Consider the following 21,047-nt stretch of genomic DNA (forward strand, 5'->3'; position numbering starts at 1 on the left):
TAGAACTTAACCACTTAGAACAGGTAGTTCTGGTGTTCAAATCACACAGAATCATAGAACTGTAGAGTTGTGAGGGTTCACAAAGATCATCTATTTCAACTCCCTGCATTTCTGATCCAGATGCAGGGAAGTCCTTTGAAGGTACTGATAATGCCTCGGTTCACATTCACTCCTAGGATTTATTTATTTTTCCTCATACCCAGAAGGAAAGTTTTGTTTCTCTGCAAGTACATAAACCATTTGAAAACACATACATAGACATTTAATTTTATTTGTACTTGTTTTGTGCCAACATGGTGATGAGACAAGAAAAGAAAGAACTCAAAAGTCTTGACAGGTAAAGATGACAGGACACACCGACAAATCCAAAGGAAATAAGGACACTTTTTCGGCAATATTAATAATTCTATTAATTATCTACATGGCAGGCTGAACTGAGAGCCTTTCAAATGCTAATGAGACTGTCACAGCAATCTCTCATTTAAACAGCTGAAGCGCTCATGCTGAAGCAATGCAACAATGCGCTGCCGAAATACCACTCCATGCTTCAGATGTGCTGCCGGTCCCAGGTTACGTTCTCCCCCTCGAGTTTGCCAAAGCATAACTTGATAAGATTGATGGATTGCAGTTGGAATATATCACAATCATTTAGGCAACACATCCAAAACATGTTTAAAATGGGAGGGTGTCATGGATCAATGCTGCAGAGAAAGAAGCTGTGAAGATATAGGGCAGATCCCTGTCCCTGAACTAAATCCCACAGGAAGGGGATCTGAGGCAAATAGTCACAACAAGAACCTTCCTCACAAAACAAAAATGAGCAAAGCAAATACTGACAAATCACCAGGTCCACTCAAGAGTTCTTAAGGAATTCAAATGTGAAACTGGGTGAGTGAGCAGAAAAATGGCAAAAGCAATTCAATGATACCTGCGAGGGAGATCCTAATTTCATGGATACTCTCATGAAGTCTGAACTGGCCGTGACTGACAAGGAACGAGACCTTGGGGTCATAGTACATAGTTTGATAAAAAAGATTGATCCAGCGTGTGACAGCTGTGGAAAAGGTGAATGCCATGCTAGGGATCATTAAAACGGGAAGGAAACTAAAACTGTCAGTGACATAGTGCTGTTATACAAATCTATGGTGTGACCATGGTTGGAATACTTAGTGTACAGCTCTGGTCACCTGATACTGTAGAACTGGAGAAGTTTCCCAAAAATGCAACCAAGGGGACAGAGCAACTCCTCTATGATGAAAGGTTACAATTATGCCTGGGCAATATCAATATATCGTCCAGGACTGGTATGTGGGGCAGACTGTGATGACAGCTTCACTCAGTGATATATCGCTGGTGAAACAGTCACCACGCTTGAGTACAGCTTGTTCCGTCCTCCGCTTCTTTAAACTGCTGCCCTCGCCTCAGCCAAGCAGTTTTACAGAGCTGCCGACCCGCCATCGGCTCGCAGCGGCAGGATGGGGGCTCTGTAAAAGTGCTCCCCCTCCCCAGCTGGGAGAGCCCTGCCCCCGCTTGCATGTGAGTAGGAGAGGGATCGGGGCTGCTCAGCTGGGGCGTACGAAGCCTCCACTTCCCAGCTGCGAGATCCCCGGCCCTGCTTGTACACGAGTAGGAGCGGGGTCAAGGCTGCTTAGCTGGGGAGCACAGCCTCCAGCAGGATAGGGTGCCTTTGCATGCCACACCTTGCAGACCATGCCCGGGAGGGTGGGATGTGTCATTCCTGCTAGGGCGAATGACCCCTGCACACCCGTGTGGCATGCAAAGGCGATGACAGTCAAATGCATGGAGCCTGACAGGTTCCATGCGCTTGGCTACTGCTGCTTGGTCCGTCTTCGGGAGTGGATGGCAAGCGGACAAGGTAGCTCGCCCGTCCCCCATGCCAGCGAAGGCAGAGGGAGCTTGGCAAGGAGCCCCACGGTCCTTGCTGCTCCAGTGCGAGCTGCAGGGGACTCGGGACTGGCTCCGCTGGGGGCAGGAGCCTGTCCACCTCCCCCGGCTGAGCAGCAGGCTGAGACCAACTGTACTGGCCACAGCCCGCGAGGCGCTGGGGTGAAAGCTCCTCAGCTCCACAATGAGAGCTGCGGCAGTTTCACCTGGCATCAATGGAGCTTTTTTCAAACCGCGATGTTTGGCTGGTGATACACCACGATGTTGAAAGCCCAACGTCACCCAGGCCTAGTTACAACTTTGGGTGCTTTTTAGTTTAGAGGAAAGGAAAGTAAAAGGAGAGATAACAGAAGTGTAAAAAAATGTGCATGGTGTAGAAGAATTGGATTCTAGAATTCTGGGACATACTAGAACTTAATGGACCATCAGTGACTATTAGTTGCAGTGGCTATGTTCTACCTCAACTGTCAGAGGCAGAGTAGGGAAAGTGCTGTTGTGTACAGGTCATGCTTACTGGTTTCCCATAGGACTCTGGTTGGCCACTGTGAACAACCATTTTAAGAATTATTTCAGCAAGTCAATTTAAAGAATTATTTCAGCAAGTCAACTAGAAGAAGAAGAAGAAGAAGAAGAAGAAGAAGAAGAAGAAGAAGAGTTTGTATTTGATATCCCACCTTTCACTCCCTTTAAGGAGTCTCAAAGTGGCTAACATTCTCCTTTCCCTTCCTCCCCCACAACAAACACTCTGTGAGGTGAGTGGGGCTGAGAGACTTCAGAGAAATGTGACTGGCCCAAGGTCACCCAGCAGCTGCATGTGGAGGAGCGGAGACATGAACCCGGTTCCCCAGATTACGAGACTACCACTCTTAACCACTACACCACACTGGCTCTCAAATTCAAATATACTCACTTCACTAGCAGAACTACCTGCCATGTTTCTCTGAATTACTATGATTTCAGCCAGGCAAACATTTTGTATTTGATTATAGATCAAATAGCAACTCGAGGGATGTGACCTTCTGCTGCTATATCAGCAGATGTCTAATGAGTAATTCAAGTAAAGAAACTGGGCTAAAGTAGTTATGCTTCAATTGGTCCATCTTCATCACACACGTAATATTCTTAAGACATTGAAAATGGCTGCTGATTTTTTAAAAAAACAAAAACATATGAAAAACACTGACCTTATGCAATGCTGGGGCCATAACTGGTACCAGAAAACCATTATAAATGTAATTCACAAGCTGCATCCGAATCAAAGGATGTGCCACCTAAAGAAGTGAAGGGAGAGTGATCATGGGATTTCAATCAAAAAGGCATCTAGAGTATCAAACTTAAGTTATGATTTAACATATTTTTCTGAAGTTCACAGAAAAATTAAATAGTAATAATAATTAACCTCTGATAAAAGTCCTCCAACCATCTTTACACAAATGAAGAGATAAACTATAGCTTATATCCTATGCACAGAACCCTATTAAATTCAAGATATGCTTACTTGTGTATATAAGCATATGTAGAACTGGGTGGTATATTTAAGGGAAATTAATTCATATGTAAGTAAAGATCAAAAGGCTCATATCCCTATGTCATACAATTTAATGGTGCAAGATGATAGATTAATAGCCACCCAAGTGTACATTGCAGCCTACTGAGGTCATTTTAGAATGGCCAAGCTACTATTAAATTTATCAAATTATAGTGAAGCCACAGAAAGACCATTATTTATGTTTCAGCTTTTCAATACATAACAACATTATTTCAATAATTCAAACAAACCAGTTTTTCCGCAACTACTATTCTGTAGTGAGAGAAACGCAGAAACGGACCATGTGAGGCACCTGGTGACTTTTCTGGCAAATACACTTTTTCAAAGGCCTTCTTATAATACAATACATTTAGTCAACTTCATAATAAATGTTTGCTACAGAACAGACAGCTTTCTGAATTTGGAAGTCAAAAAGAAAGAAAGACAAAATGAGGACCCTTTCCCCCCACATGCATCACTTTTGTAAAGAGAATAAAAACAGGAATTTTTCTACATTGCATATACAAACACTTCCATCCTGTATTTTCACTAATGAAACTGAGCAAAGTTGCATAACTCAGATAAAGCTATAGATACTGAACAGCCTTGCTGCAATAAGAATGCTAAGCACAGCATCAAAGAGATATAAAATGTGATTTTATCATTAGACTGGAGAAGAACAAAGACTCAAAAAGAGCGAAAATCTAATTAAGAAATAATCAAGAACAAAGAACATGAGAAGACCAAACAGAATTTAATTTAGATTCGTGAAACATACTTAACCTCCTGATCAGCTCAACCACAATGAAAATGGTTCACAGCTTTTGGGGTGCATTTGTGTGCAAGCATCTAACTGTTATGAGAACCTGATCATAAACTAGCATAATTAGCCCAGACAACCATAATGTTCTGTCTGAGAAATAAATCTTTGATTTTAGAATCAATAAAGGGTGTTCAGTCAACCTTCTTTAGGAAGAGGGCAATGTTAATAAAAAGAAATATGTATCTGATTTATGAGGAATATTTGTTATGTAAATCACAATTATTAATACTTGCCCATACTCGCAAGAAACTTGCTCTCTCTTGAAATCAAGACCAAATAATTAATTGTATGAACTGTAAATAATCACAGCATAGGGTTTGATTCAACTGTGCCCTTAATGTGGACAAAACGCCTTCTGTTCATCAAAAAGCATTTGATCTCATTAAGACCTCTGGTAACAGAAGGGAATGAAAACTATTTGCGCCCATTTCTCCTTCCTCCTCCCATGCTACCTTCCCCACTGTCCCCTATATATATTTGGAAAGGAAGGAGAAGGATGCAGGGCGGAAAAGGAATCAGCAAAAATTGCTTTTTGCTCGCCTTTTGTTAGCAGAGGACATGGGATTAAAAATCCTCCAACAAATGGAAGAGCAGAAATGGACATCATCCACATATTTTAAAAGGCTGGTTTCATAAGCAGGCTCTCTCCTTGAGTCCAGTACCTGTATTACAGCATTGCAGAACTCAAGGGAGTTCATGAATTGGACAAGAGCTGGAGAAAGAAGCCAGTCGTCTTTCAGCAGACAGTGCCATTCTTCTCCTTTGTCTTCCAACTTTGTAGGCAAAGATGAGTATAGGCCACTTAAGCCTGTGGCTAGCACCTGAATTGAAGAACATAAAGGGAGGGGGAAAGAAAGCAACTATTTAAACATAGTGTTTGCATCATTGATAAGCTTTTCATTAAGACAGAACTGAGATTTCTTGGAATATAAACAAACAAGTTAAGTAAACAAACAGAACTAGTTGTTAAGAGCACTAAACATCAAAAGGAAGACACATGTATGTAAACTATCAACAACATGTGGGCAACACACAGTAGACACAGGACACTCAAATAAAATAGAATTTGTTGCTCTAGATGTTTATAACAGCTCAGCTTGCGTGATATATGGTTGCTTTAACACAAAAACGGAAGGTGTGCTTGCTTCCGCAATTTGTATTTTTCATCTGTTTCTAAAATATAAACTGTAGGTGTCAATGAAAACAACGTACTCACAGAAGAGTTTATGTGATTTGTTCTCACAGCCTTACCACCACCTTCTGCCTAGAGAACAGTGCTACTTCTGGAATGGATATACAAAATCCATGCTCAGTACACTAACCATAACTGTATGCTTACACATGTCAATCTATATTACTATGAATGCAATTGACCCTTGGACCAACACAAGCAAGACTTACTAAAAGAATACTAGGTGGAACATTGCAGGTTTTTCTCTGAATGTAAATACCCAGTCTAGGCAGAAGCCATAAAAGGAATTATGTGGTTTTTTAAAAAAAAACATTATAGTTATTGACGGGAAGTGGTGGATGTAAGTTCTTAGCCTTATTCCAACAATCAATGCAAAGACATGGGAAGAATAAATATTACGAGTCATGCAACTTTAGTTTTACAAGAGCCAGTTAAAGCTATTCTACTTGTAAATCATTTTGAGTACTGGGATGATAAGCCTGATTTTCTAGAGGCACCAAGTTGAAACATTAATTTTTTTTGATTGACAGGCATAAAAAGACTGCCAATGTGTGTTTCTCTGCATCTATTATGTTCTTTACTCGCTTATTCCATCACCCAAGCTACAATTAACAGAACTGTGGGGGTGAAAAGAAGCTATGGTCTGTCAGAGTAAACTTTTAGAAAGACTAACTATGGCAACATTCCTGCATGGTTGGGTTTTACGTTAGTCATGTAGACAATCCAATAAATACACAACAATTTTATTCCCCAACGTAGCTAGTGCAGACAGCTACCGTTTGTCAGTAGTGGTATTATTGACAGTTGTCAACTTTTTTCCTATCCTGCCCCAAGTAACCTTTAAGTTATTTCAAAAGGAACAAGAAAAAGTAGAATAAACATAGAATTCTTCCCCAAGTATGATACACTGCTTTTCTCTTGCCTACTCATGCAGTTCCCAGTTAGGAAAATGCTTCAAAAGTTAAGGTAACCCCCAGCTTGCCCATGCAGCAATTTTGACCTCCCACTCTGCTTATCCTCTGTTTCTTGCATGATGTCAGCTCTGCACAGCTCATCCATCAGATATTTAATATAGTGTTGCAGGATGGCTGCAATCCACAGTACTCTAGACCTTAGCAGTCTGGGGGCTGCTAAGAAGTCCATAGCATTAGAAGGGCTGACCTGCTTTTTCAACTAGTTGAAATTTGCATAAGGGCACACATTCTGGAATGGCCTAAGGTTGAATGCTTGCTTCTGCACTCTAGCTATCATTATTTTAATTACAGGGGAGGGATTTTGACATTCAGTACAATATCAAGCCAAGCTTTCTTTTAATTGAATCAGAATTTAGATTATTTTATTACATTCATGGGCAAATAGCAGTGAAAGAAATCCTTTAATCATTCTGTATTTTTTGCCTGAGTGAACGATGGATGCTAACCAGATCCCTGCGGCATCATTCTGATTTTTCGCGAAGGCAGTATAGAACTCCCCGAACTGCAAAGATCAAACTCACAAGACCAACACATTATGGGTCTTTAAAAAGTGAGCAGCCCTCAGGAGCGGACTCTGATATTTTATTATAGACTTGGGCTAGCTACCTTTTACACACTAAGACAATCATTCTAATTAGGAATGTGTTTTGTCACTCAAGGCCCCCAACTGTTTGAAGGTTAATACAGCTTGCTTTAATCTTCAGAGTAAAAAGTCATTCTAAAAATTAATTGGCAAATGTAATTATGGAAGTTACAGCATGGATCTAATAAGGGTATCTACCTTGGGGACAATTTTAAAAAATGAGTACTCTTTAGATGTATCAATTTAAATGAAGTCAACAAGAAAATGTCTATGCTAGAGACTTATTACTCAGTGCTTGCAAGTAAAACTGTAATCTTGATATACATTTAAAGAGATTCATTAGCAACAGGGTAGAAAGTTGTTTCATAATGTGTCATTCAGTTGTTTACATGCTGTGACCCATGTTGTCACTCTCGACACACACTCTCCCAGGAGGATCTTTAAAATAATGTCAAAAAGGGCTGAGGCTACTATTGTGTTAATTTTAGACTAAAACTTTCCTTAACTATGCAACTTATTTTGAGCCTATCCAATTTCATTTCTTTGTATACCAGGGCAGTGGGGGAGAAAGAAAAGCATTCTCAGATATTTGGACCTACTTGCCTGTTGTCCTTGCCAACAAAGGTCCATATAGTTAAAGCTATGGTTTTCCCAGTAGTAATGTATGGAAGTGAGAGCTGGACCATAAATAAAGCTGATTGCTGAAGAATTGATGCTTTTGAATTATGGTGTTGGAGGAGACTCTTGAGAAGATCAAATCTATCCATTCTTAAGTAAATCAGCCCTGAGCGCTCACTGGAAGGACAGATTGTGAAGCTGAGGCTCCAATTCTTTGGCCACCTCATGAGAAGAGAAGACTCCCTGGAAAAGACCCTGATGTTGGGAAAGATGGAGGGCACAAGGAGAAGGGGACGACAGAGGACGAGATGGTTGGACAGTGTTCTCGAAGCTGCCAGCATGAGTTTGACCAAACTGCGGGAGGCAGTGGAAGACAGGAGTGCCTGGCGTGCTCTGGTCCATGGGGTCACAAAGAGTCGGACACGACTAAATGACTAAACAAAGCCTGTTGTCCTGGAATAAAGGGTGCCACATCTCGCCTCATCACTTGACGTGAAATGGGAAGTGCCACCTTCCCTTCCCTACAGCCACCTCCTACCTGCTCTGCCAGTACCACGTGCCCTGCTGCTTGTGGAGGCAGTGGGGCTTCTGCCACCTGAGGCAATGGTCTCACCCTGCCTTATGGCTGGGCTGGTACAAAAAGTACGAGGGAAGGTTTGGATCCAGACATAGTTGAAACGGAAAGCAAATCAAGTCATTACCAATTTGCCCCATTGATTGTAGCATAGGAGCCAACCCCTAGGGGACAAGGTCCCTTTGCCCCACCCCTCTAAAATATTTGAAGGGGCCAGGACCTGCCAAAGTTGATGGGCATTACCATTCAGACGGTGTGCATGCGCCACATCTTGTGATCGATTATGCGGGGTGGGGCCTACCTGGGGCCCCCAATATTTTATTCAAATTGGTACCCCTGGATTGCAGTGGGAACTAATTTCAACTAACCAAGCCCAACCTAACAACACTCAGGAACAAGCTGCATCAGGCAGTTGCACCAACTGTTATCATAGCAAGATCAACTGCAAAGGAATATCAGTCCGGTCTTCACTGGATTATCTTCAGTTCAACACTTTGTTCCAGTTATCAGTCTAATCTGGCCACCATTAGAAACACAGATACACAATTAATCACTTCATTCCAGCATTATCAAAGTGCTCTCCCTCTCTAGCTCCTTTCCCTGCCTAATTTTTTTTTGACTGATATGAACCACTTTCAAAGTATTTGTCTGAAAAAGCCAGATACGCATATAATAAATAAATGATGAGGCAGCAGGTCAAAGGATAGCAGGAACTGAATGGAGGCAGGAAGCAGAAGCAGCAAGTGTGAAGTTAGCTTGGTTTGAACACTGCTAGTTTCTGACTAGAAAGAATAAAAAGGATTCCTTTGGGAATCACCTTCCACGAACTCATAGGAACTTATGCAAGTTGGCATGTGTGTCGTTGTGATAGGTAGGTGGTGCAGCAGAAGGAAAACAACTAATTCTTTACTTCTGTGAGTTCAGTAAGATTAAGTTGAAGGAAATAGTTTGATTTGTTTAAAAACGAAATGTAACTAGCTTAACTGAAGCATAACTGGAGAGATTTTTGAAAATTTCAACACTTTACAGTTTTAACACCTAATGCAAATGTTTTATTCAAAAAACTATCTGATCTTCAAATGGCACATTATAATATCATGTTAACGTTGGTATACTAATACCAATGTTAATTAGACCCAAATGGCCACCTAAATATCATACTTTGATACTTTGATATTATCCCCACTAAATGGCATGTTTTTAGTCCCTAATTTGTTCATTTTGCTCCTGATAAGTTTTCTGTCGAGGAGCAAATTATAGTATAAAAATGACCACAATTAAATACAGACTGGTTCAGAAAGATATATCCCACTGATCCCACCACTTCCCACTTCTGCAAAACCGTAACAAAATGTACCAAATAAATTCAGTTCTGCTTTGTTGGTGGGGAAAATATCAAAAGGGGGGGGTTCTTTAGAGGGTAGGGTCAGAAGAAGCAACTTACCGGACAGAAGTAAGTGTTTTCTACTATATGGTTAGCAACAACATTGTTTTCTGCAGAAAGTGACATTATAAAAAGCAGTGCATCACGAGCCTGTTGGCCCACAGTCCCTTCTCGATGAATGAAAGGAATCAAGAGAGAGAAAATTAGGAAGTTTGCAGCTCCTTGGTCCTCACTGGTATGGAAAAAGAGTTCTAAAATAGATGGATCTTTGGCTAGGATTGAGCACAGCTGGTTGAGAAGAACCACCAGCTCAGCTTCCACGGCTGGTGTAGTAGTTCCTGAGCAAGAACTCAGCAACATCATCAAAGGTTTCAAGATGGGCTTGTGATGCAGCAAGGGCTGGTGGGACTGAGTGACAAGCATTTCATACATCTTCAACTGTTCGATTTTCATCTCGTCAGTGAACTCCCGTCTGAGACTCCAAAGGAAGAGTTTCTCCATGATATTCTCGGTAACAACAAACTCCAGGATAGGTCCCATGGCAGCATCTTTTGCTTGCTCTTCAATTAACAGGAAGAGCATGTGTTCTACATAATTCTGCACAGTGCTGGCCTCATCAGGAGGAATTGCCCCATATTTTGCCTGAATATTTTTCAAAGGGTCATGCTTCTCTAATATTTTCACCACCTAGAGAAACATGAAACACATTCTCGTTATCAGAGTGAAGAGGTTCTTAACTAACCTTTTAACTCAAATCCTATTTTTCACTAAACCCAGTCTTCAAAATTGCTAGACTGAATCAGTGTTTTAAGCTCCCAATGTAAAAACATCTATTGAATAAAAAAATCTATTGAACAAATGCAGCAAAGTGCCTCTCAAAATGGACCTCAGAATGGATTGCAGAGATTAATAATTTAATCAAGTAGCAAAGAACTTATAAATTAGCAATAGGAATTAATTTATGAAAGCACATTTAAACAGCTCATACACTACTGTATCTAATGGGTTTGTTAAAATATTATTTATTTAACGTATTTATATTCTGGTCTTCAACCCCAATGGTTCTTTAATTGCCTCATAACATTATGTAGCAAGCTACCACTGATCACTATCCTTGTAAGTAAAAACATTAAAATTGGGAGTGCTGGCCAACCAAGTTGCAAATACCAAATTCAGTACTAACAATGTCTTTTGCTAATTCAACTTCTGGGAGAGCTGGGTAGCTGAAGCCATGATTAAGTGGCATCATTTGCTTGTATAAACGCTAAGAGGGTGTGTTAGGTCAATCCCCAACATTACAATGGAAGGATCTCAGGTGACAAAAACAGAGGAAGGCAACTTGACTGTAGACATGTGTCAGTCAATGTGAACAACACTGGATTAAAAGAGATCATTGCCTGGTGCTGTAAAATGCATCTCCTTAGTCTGCACACCTGCACAAAGCCTGCTTCAATAGGATTTAAGCAGCCTAACCATGTGCAGGTTTGCATCCAATACTAATATATAATTGAGCCTTATCTTTAAAATCCACTGGACCGTCAAAGCATGATAATTCAAAGTTATATTCTAAATTTTATCTCCTTTCATTAAATCTAAATCTCCCAGCTCTTTCTCTAGCCTATCCATCAAACAGAGCTATGCCACTTTATTATTACATGTGATGTTAACTAAATAATGGAGGAGCAAGATTCTACCATTTTCCAGAACAAGAACAGAAAATGCACTTGAGTGTTAGGGAACAGACTGCATGCTGTGTATTGGCAGTTAAACCCAACTTCCAATCTTTTTGTTGTTTCTTGATTGTTGTTGTTGTTTTGGAATGGATTCTTACCAGTGCAACCAACTTTAAAAACCAATTGAAGAAAAGCTTCCCTGAGCTACTTTACCTGTGCCCAGTGAGTTTTAAACACTATCATGCAGGTTTCTGGGTCAACTCCTTCGAGGCTCACAGCCTGATGCTTTTTCCTGCCACTCGCACCTGTGGACATCATAAACTCTCCAAAGTTCAATTCTATGAGGCCATATTCAATTTCCTTTGCTCTCTTCTGCTGCTGATCACTGCATCACAAGTGTCAAGTCTGGAGAGCATCTTTGATCTGCAAAGAAACCAAAATCAAAATTCATAAAGAAAAAAACATATGGGATTTAACAGCAATGTAAAGCAACTTAGATTTTAAAAGATGTACTGGGAATAATGTGATATTATACACATGGCCCTGGATCTCTTGCAACACAAGTCTGCATCTTCTCACTTCTTTATAGTATTACATATCCCTGGCGGAAAACAGCAGAAGAGGGATATTGCATTCATCTCTTGCTAGTGGGCTTCCCATAGACATCTCGTTGGACACTATGGGATACAGGATACTGAACTAGATAGACAGGCCTTTGGTTTGATCCAGAAAGGTTTTTCTTACATACTTTATTGTTTTACTAGATTAACCCATGTTTCTGACAAAGTGATCATTTCTTGATTCTGTGCTCTTTGCAGCACACCATAGTCAGAAGTATGTTGTGGGAAAGGTTATCATTCCTCCCCTGGGGGTAAAAGTATGGTGAAGGATGTTTATAACTAGAATGGGGTCCTTGGCTTAGAAAGGCAAAGAGCTTTCGATAGGCTTCTGTGGGAGCTACTAATTGGAAGAACACAAAAGCAAATTAAAGCTAAATTTGGTACACGTGAAAATACATCATGCCTTTTCCTATATTATCCTTGGTAACTAAGCAATACTAACAACAAAAGCTGAATACATATGCAAGGTTGAGGGCCTTTTAAAAAGATTTCTGACAAAAACAGCTATTCATTCAGAAACACGACCTTTTTTGTTGTTGCTGTTGTTAGTAAGAGCAAACTGTGTGAAATTACAGGATGTGAAAGAGCACAGGGTGCCCACACTGTGGTTTGTACCAATGGTAAAATGCCATGAAAATAAAGAGTAGTTCCTACATGTAATCAATGCATCATTTTGGTCAGATAAATGACAGCATACCACCATCCTGGTCACATTCACACATAATGGGAAACCATGTTTTTGCACTAGTTATAATGAGCCTGAGCCAAGCCTTGGGTTAGTGTGCTCCCCTGCTCTTCATTCTCCTCCCACATAGCCAGGAGAAATAGCCAGGATTTCATTTCACAAAATCTTTGCTTGTTGTGTCATAGTTTATCACAAACTTTTATTGAATAAATCAGCTTCATAGCCCATGAAACTGACCACACACATGGCCATGCAACAATAAATTCATTAATCGAAGGTGCTGCAACAGACTAACAAGAGTTAGATTTTTGGACTCCACAGACAAGACAAAACTATATTTTTTATTTATTTATTTATTTATTTATTTGATTGATTGATTGATTGATTGATTGATTGCAAATTCGGTTGTAGCACATGGTGCTAGCAGTGTTATCTGGTTCTTTGCATTTCAGAGCAATTAATGGGAATGGGTGAGGGATGTGTTTTGCTACCCAAGTAATACATCTTAGGACTCCTGCTCCATATATAGTGGTCCACCTTAATTACTGTGCTGCTTAACAAGTATGGAAATTAAGACAAATTATGCTGATTTCAGAAATGTGCTTGACATTATGAACAAACCAAAAGACCTTTACAACTGCTGGGAAGTAAATATTAACTGACTTATCATGCTAATAATCCCCCCAAAATAACTTTTCGCAGCAAAATTGTTTGCTGCGAATGGCCCAGCCAACATTTGGTTAGATCATAAAACCATTCTGCAACTAATTCCATATGTCTCTCTAATACAAGTGTGGAGAACCTTTGGCCTTCCAGATGTGGCCATGCTTGCTGGGCCTGATGGGAGTTCTGCTCTCATCTTGGAGGACCATTTCTGCAGTTGATACTGGCACTACTGATGGCGCTATTGATCTCCACAGGATTCTGTATTGTCCTTTGTGCTCTTTAACATCTAAGATATTGCTGGGATAAGTCATTCTGAAATTTGGGGGGAGATTTTATCAATTTACTGATGGCACCCAGCTCTATTTCTCTTTGTCAGATTAACGTAAGGCAGTGAATGTGCTGAACCAGTGCCTGGAATCAGTAATGAGTTGGATGAAGACCAATAAAAAAGCTCAGTTCCGACTAGATGGAAGTTCTGAGAGTATACAGTTCATCTATTCGGGGAGATGGTGTTCTTTTATACTATAATAGATTCTCATATGAGCTAAGTGCAACCAGAAATATTTGGAGAAGGAAAGAGGCAGGTAATTTAACAAGGAGTGATCTGGACAGTGGCAGGGTGAGCAAGAATACAATGAGAGAAAACGTTTTCTTCTCAATAAGTGTTCTACTGAGTGGGATTGTTTTAACAAGTAAATTCAACTTTATCACAGAGGGGCAGAGTGTTTTCACTTATTCAGAGCCAGAACAAAAACAGAGAAATTCCCTTCTGTACACTAGATTCCCAGTTATTTTGAAACTAAATAGAATGTGGATTACAGCCTCCCTTCAGAGTTTCCAGAAAGGTTTGCATGATTGTTGCATTTGCTGCAACAGACCAAAAATAAGAGTTGTATGGCACTTCTAGAGATTAACAAATTTATTATGAAGTAAAGTTTCATGGACTACTGGACTACAGTCTACTTCATCATGAGGCTGATCAAATGGATTGACAAAAAAAAATCAATTATACATATGTTCACTTTAAAGGTGCCACAAGACTCTTTGCATTTCTTCACCACATCGCAATATTTTGTCTTCCATTGCAATCATAACTCTTCCTCACAGCTGTTTCCTGTTAAACATGTGTTCATTGTAACCTGTTCCCATCCTGATAAACCATGGTTCATTGTGATATTCAAACACAGTAGCAATCAAAAATCCTTTCAATTTATTCAGTCACAACTGCTGAGGAATATTTATTGTGCAAACCAAGATTACAGTTCTGCAGACTCAATTGCATAAGGTATGTCCTTTTACCAAAATACTAAGTTTGTTTATGGGGGGGGGGCGGGTTTCATCCACCAATTTGAGCCACTGCACCTGCTTTAAAATGAATTACAATTTGGTTCACATTTTCAGTGAAATGTTTTTCTCCAACACATTCAAGTATAAAGCAGCAAGCACACACAGATTTTGCAAGGAAATAGCAGCCCCTAGGAGGATAAGACAAGTAACTGCATGAATTCTTTCACAAATAAATCTAAATTCAGAAATACTGTGCCACAGGGGTTAGGAAAACACATGTGCATATCAAAACTCTCTTTCTCTTCACACTGTCTCACATTCATCTTTGGATATGTTCCTCTTCAAGTTCTTTCCACTGCTTTCTGTATCCACATAAGCCCTACTGTTTCAGATTGTCCACCCCATAACCTAGGTGCTTGTGCCCTTGGTCTTAAAATCGTAGAGTCTCCACACTAGCACTGCATGTCAAAGCTAGCCTCTAAATAATGTCTGATCAGCCACTTAGACTATTGATATAAGAAATGGAGTTTCTTTCACACTCCAACTAAGAAAGGAAGCTGGGTTTAATTGGTTTCAGATTCCTGTAAAGATTTGTGGCATTACTCTCCATCTTGGTCATCCAACAACCAACAACAATATCTACTGGGTTTGGGTGACATGAATCCAAAGTTTCTGTCTCTCTTTACTTTTTATGAGAGTTGGGTTGAGAGGTGGATTCAAACTCCCACCATCAGTCCCAGATAAACATGGCTGATGCTCAGGTGTGATGAGAGAGTCCAACAATATCTGGAGGACCATGGACAAGTCTGCTGTAGAGGCATAGCACATGTATCTATCTTGAAAGCACAATAAAATGTTATCTAGTACCATCTTAATTGCACCTTTAACAAATAGCCAAAAAGCATTTAATTTTTAACAATGTTCACAATTATAAGATGTGCAGGACTGCTACACACTTCCACTTTTTAAAGGGGCATTGGAATACTTGTGTAAAAGAACAGTTTAACCCTTAAGATTCATTTGGAGGCAATTTTAGAGGTATGGTACATTGCTGAAAATTGCCTCCTTTCTTGTTCCAGTTGATTCCCTTCCATCAGTAGAAAGTCACCGCTGGATATTATTATATGCTCTTTTGTTCTATTGTCTTTAGGAGAATTACTGTCCAATAGCTTTTAACAGGGTTTTATCTGAAAGTAAGTTAAAATATGCTGGTCAAGACAAAATAAATTTGAGCAACTGCTGTACTTGTAAACCAGCCTAGGAGTGTTAGGAGAGTTAGGGCACAAATTGGTTGTAATTCAAGGACACGGTACCTCATTACTTGGAGGCACTACAAATTCCAATGGCACAAGAGTTCATTTCTGTTGGAAACAACTATTAAACAAAATCAGAATACAAGTCCTGTATAAATGCAACTGGCTCTGTTACATATTGGCTCTATGATATATTGGGTGGCCTCCTTGTCTGAAGATACTTGCCCTTAGCAAGCTGGCATGTGAATTCGTAAATCTGTGGATATCCACCTAATACTCCATCTGTACAGAACAACCATTTCTCATGAATGCTGACAAGTTTCGAATCTGAGGCAATCCAGGATACATGCAAGTTGAACGGACACGGGGTTGCCATACGTCGTCTTTTACATGGGTATGTAAAATGACATTCACAATAGCGATCCATAGTCAAAAGTAGAAGTCGGCAAATGTGTCTTTTTGGCTCTTCAAAATATGGCAACCCGAAAATGACATGAATGCTTACCCAGGAGTTATGCTGTTCATAAATTCATTGATCCCACTAACATTAACTACCCCAGAAGAAGCTTTAAATTTAATAAAGGAATACAATGTTTGTTAAGGCACTCATCTCCTTACTGTATCAAGAGACAGTAGCAGCAGATTATTGGACCATTACAAGCAGCGCACAGCTCTGTTTAGAACTAATAAGTGAAACTTGCAATTCATTATGCTGGTTAAATATGCACATATACCTTCTCTCAATGTTAAGCCTAGAGTGCAATCACTTCCATTTTAATGTTAAATTTCAAATCACAGTAACCTTTATTATAAGCACTATTAATAATGCTTGAAAAGTTTAATTTCAAAGGATAACATTAAACTTTATCAAGTGAACAGTATATTAGAATCATGCTTATTTGTGCAACTATTGCTTGAATAAATGGAGCAGTTATTGGAAGGAAGGGAGGGAGGACAGTGTCTTGCTAAAAGTATTTGCTAATAATGCCCAAGATTATTATACAGAATACAGAACAGCATATACCGTGTATACAACCGAATAATGTTTGGTTTCTTATTACTAGTAGTTCATGTGTGGCTTTGCTCTTTCAGAATATTATATCAGAAAATACATTATATTTTAATCCCCTTCTGCCCTCCAAGCAGCCAACACTGCTTCTTTCACTCTGAATTCCTTTTATCCTTGTAAGGTAGGTCAATTAGAAAGAGTGAGTGGCCTGTGATTATTTTATGAATAATTAGAACAATTATTTTAAAAAAAGATTAATTAGTGGGGTGGGGAGGTTAGCTGTGTCTTTTGTAGACATGGTCTTTCCTAGGAATAATATTTTTAGTCCAGGATGTGAGTAGATGCAGTAGTCAGCAGAGAGGTCGCAGAAACATAGAAGCATGGCCCAAGGCCAGAAGACATGATGTAAGCAAGATTCAGGGGCGAAAACTAGCAGCCAGACAGGATTAAGACCATCCATATAGAAATATTTATACTTTCATGAGATTCTGTTCTTAAAGAGTCTGCACAGAATCAAGGCAGGGATGAGTATAAATCACATCCCAAGTAAAAAAAGGAAACAAAAACAAGACAGGACCTAGCCCAGGAAAACTAGGGAAAACATGTAGTAGGCAAGAAAACAGGGCAGGCAGCAATTCAAGGAAAAAACCCCAAAGAGATACAAGACTAAAAAGAAACACAAGCTCCATGGACAAGCAGGAAGCTTAAGCCTGCTTTATTATAGTCACTTACGAAGAAGTATATCCCACCGCACTCAGAAGGCTATACTGTGAGTAAACATGCATAGAATTGCACTGTTAGAAAAGCACCACTTCTTATATGTTGTGATGGACAAAACCAGGGCACCAAAATGTCAGCAGGAAGTCTTAACCATCACCATTCTGTATTATACTTGTTTAGGAAAGGTCACATAGCAGTTTGAAGATTGAGATTTTCAGTATATATGGTTTCAGCAGTTTGGGGGAACTGCTGAAACCATATATAATGAAAATCTCAATCTTTCCTAAATGCCTTAAGTTTATTTGGCAACAAACCTGAAGATAGGGGCCTTGCTCACTGGATTTTGTAAGTACAGTGGTACCTCGGGTTACATATGCTTCAGGTTACATACGCTTCAGGTTACAGACTCCGCTAACCCAGAAATAGTGCTTCAGGTTAAGAACAGAAATCGTGCTCCGGCGGCATGGCGGCAGCAGGAGGCCCCATTAGCTAAAGTGGTGCTTCAGGTTAAGAACAGCTTCAGGTTAAGTACGGACCTCCGGAACGAATTAAGTACTTAACCCGAGGTACCACTGTATTTTGTAAGTCACCCATTTGTAGAAGTTTTAAATGAAAATTTAATCAGATATGGTGTTGAGGCTGAAAGGTCCACCAAACCTGCTCTCCATCCCTTCCTGTTTCACTGTCACCAATTTACATCTAATGTCGACAAAGTAAACAGAGAAAACCATTATTGCCAAGGGTAGGAAGTGGCTTTTTTAAAAAAGAGTGAAAGATTAAGAAGGTTATTCTGAATATAGGCTACCTGCTGTCTGCATTTATGGCTATCAAGCAAATTTGGCTCACCAGAACCAGACTCAACACTGAGCCAGCACAGAAAATGAATCACTCCAGGCTAAATTCTCCATCCTCACTAATAAATTTCCTGAGTCTAGAGATCCACATAGTCAGAATGACTAATATTTGCATTAAGGAAATGTATTGCCATAGTAACAGAGACACTACACAGCTATCTACCTGCCACAGCCTGCTAAATTATTTAGCATGCCAATACTACAGTGACACTGTGTAAATGATCACGTTCATTAACGTAAGCCTCTGCACTGGAAAACTGTAAACACATGACATCAAGATTGATGGCTATTTATTAAGAGAAAAACCCAATTGCACTGATGATGTTAAAGCAAAAGGTATAGCGCTGGAAAGGGGTCGAGGAGATAATGGAAGGTCAAGCTATCTTAACAGTATGAACCATGTTATCTTTAAGTGCTTAAAACTTGTCATTCCTTCCCCACTGAGCCAACAGTTCTGAAAAATTATAAGAAGTCAGCATCCTGGCCAGCATATGTCAGATGCAGAACAAGTGGATTAAAAAAAAAAAAAAAATCTAATTATTATTTATTTATTACCCTCCCTTCACTCCAAGGTCCTGGGGCAGATAAAACACAATATTTAACTCTATTTAAAACAACTTACAATCCCCAAAATAAGGTGGGTCCTAAAACTATATATCTCAAGTGCCAAAAGCCAGGGTAAAATGTGCATCCTCAGCATTCACCGGAAGCTGTATAATAAAAATGCCAGGTGTACCTCTGGGGTGGGTTTCCACAACTTTGGGGCTGCCACAGAGAGTGCCCTCTCCAGGGCCACCACACCATGAGCCTCTGAAGGTGGAAGGACTATCAAGAGGTCCCCTCTGCTGATTTCAGCACCCTGGAGGGTCTGTAAAGAAGCCTGAGTCATTTAGTGTTTTAAACACTAATATGAACACATTGAATTGAGCCCAGAAATGAACTGGCAACCAAGCGCAGTTATATAACCAAGGGGTTATATGAGATCTAAATGGAACCCCAGCCGGTAACCTGGTGGCTGCAATTAGGACCAACTGAAGTTTCCAAGTCATCTTCAAGGGCAGCCCCACATAGAGCACACTGCAAAAATCAAATCTGAAAGTTAACAGAGCCTGGAGTACAGTGGTCAAATTATCTCTTTCCCAAAGGCAAGCTGGTAGCTGGTAAACCAACCAGAGATGGAAAAGGTACTCCTAGACACAGAGGTCATCAGCCAGGAGCACCCCCAAACTACAAACCTGCTCCTTCCAGGGGAGTGCAACCCCATCCAGGGGAGGCCACCTCCCAGCCATGAGAATCTGGAACACATAATACCTCTGTCTTTTCAGGATTCTGCTTCAGTTTATTGATCCACATCCAACCCATCACCACCTCCAAGCACTGGTCTAACACCTGAACTCCCTCTCCTGATTCAGATGGAACAGAGAGACAGAGCTGGATGTCATCTGCACACTGATGACACTTCAAGTCTGATGACAGCTCCCAGAGGCTTCATATAGATGTTAAATGGGAAGATAGAATCCCGTGGGACACCACGGGACAATTCCCATGGTGCTCCCATGACAACTTTCTGGAAACGACTCTGGAGGTAGGGGTGGAACCACTGAAGTTCAGTGCCCGCAACCCCCACCTCCCTGAAATGCTTCAGAAGCATACTATGGTCAATTGAGATCATCACTGATGTTCCCAAAGTATGCAAAAATAAAAAGCATTTTAAAAAAGGGGGGAGGCACCATACCAATAAAAACTGAATGTGGTCAGTGGCCTCTAGGGCCAATGGAACAAAAAATGGAAAACCAGAGCTTAGTAATATGATGTGTCATGCTTGATCCCCCTACAGTTTATAGAATGCTGAGAAAGTCCAGAAAAATTTGGTGACTGGAACCTGAACAGGGGCACATTTACTTTTAGCTAACACTTCAGTGTTATAAACTTAATTCACACATACTGGTGCTATTATGTCAGTACTCCAGTCAATACATAACTCTGTTATGGAAAGAAGGTTTGTAGGTTGCCTAAGAGCAGATCATGCAAGGCACTTCTTGAACAAGTCACTGATGGACTACTAAATGAGTTTCTGGAATACCATGGCATTGACCTTAAGATAACTAATAGAAGCACAGTAAGGCACCAGGGATTATTTGCAAAATTGAAGTTATAGGTCTTCGTGGACAAATGAGACAAGAGCTTATGACCATTTCCTCAGTATACAATGCTAATCTAACTTCAGTGGGACAAGTTTATCTGTGCTGCAGCATCTGAAGTGGCAACAGAGAACCAGATTCAACTAATCTGATGTGCTAGAAGATACCAGTACAAGGACTTCTGCTAGCACACACCCACAAAATCTGTTCTGGAGGGTCAGGAGAACCCTCAGAATACTACATGGGCGAGCAGAGGGGATGTCATTCTGTCAGGTAATGCTTGCAGTGACAGAACTATCGCATTAGCACAACACTGAATTCCACCCTTAGTGATTGATGCTCTCTGATGATGAGCCAAAAGCAATTTCTCAATAGTTCTATCTCTGGTTGAGAAAGGGAGGGAGTACAAAGAAAGGGAGATGCTATTAGAGCATGGTCTCCACAAAGACCAAGAAGTTTGTGGCTGCATTTATGTACAGGATCCTTTTAAAGTACGTAAGATTATAGTCCAATATAATTCTAAAACATCTCTAAAAGGTCTGTGATTATTTAGTTTAG

At 40.2% G+C, this 21,047-nt stretch overlaps 1 protein-coding gene and 1 long non-coding RNA gene across 3 annotated transcripts in view; both read right to left on the minus strand.

The window, feature by feature from the left end:
* The window catches only part of LOC308485552, a 190,600-nt gene that overhangs the window by 38,277 nt on the left and 131,276 nt on the right, over positions 1-21,047 (minus strand). The window lies entirely within an intron of this gene.
* FHIP1A (FHF complex subunit HOOK interacting protein 1A) overlaps positions 1-21,047 on the minus strand; it is a 79,018-nt gene that overhangs the window by 32,568 nt on the left and 25,403 nt on the right. For both annotated transcript variants that reach the window (XM_081021346.1, XM_081021347.1), the window contains exons 2-5: positions 11,468-11,677; positions 9,642-10,268; positions 4,919-5,077; positions 3,090-3,176 (exon numbers count right to left, since the gene is read on the minus strand). In XM_081021346.1, the coding sequence (XP_080877472.1) occupies positions 3,090-3,176; positions 4,919-5,077; positions 9,642-10,268; positions 11,468-11,572 (978 nt within the window). In that variant the 5' untranslated portion in view covers positions 11,573-11,677. The remainder of the gene's footprint in view (positions 1-3,089; positions 3,177-4,918; positions 5,078-9,641; positions 10,269-11,467; positions 11,678-21,047) is intronic.

Source organism: Podarcis pityusensis, assembly GCF_964106645.2.
Source record: "Podarcis pityusensis genome assembly, chromosome: 9".
NCBI lineage: Eukaryota > Metazoa > Chordata > Lepidosauria > Squamata > Lacertidae > Podarcis > Podarcis pityusensis.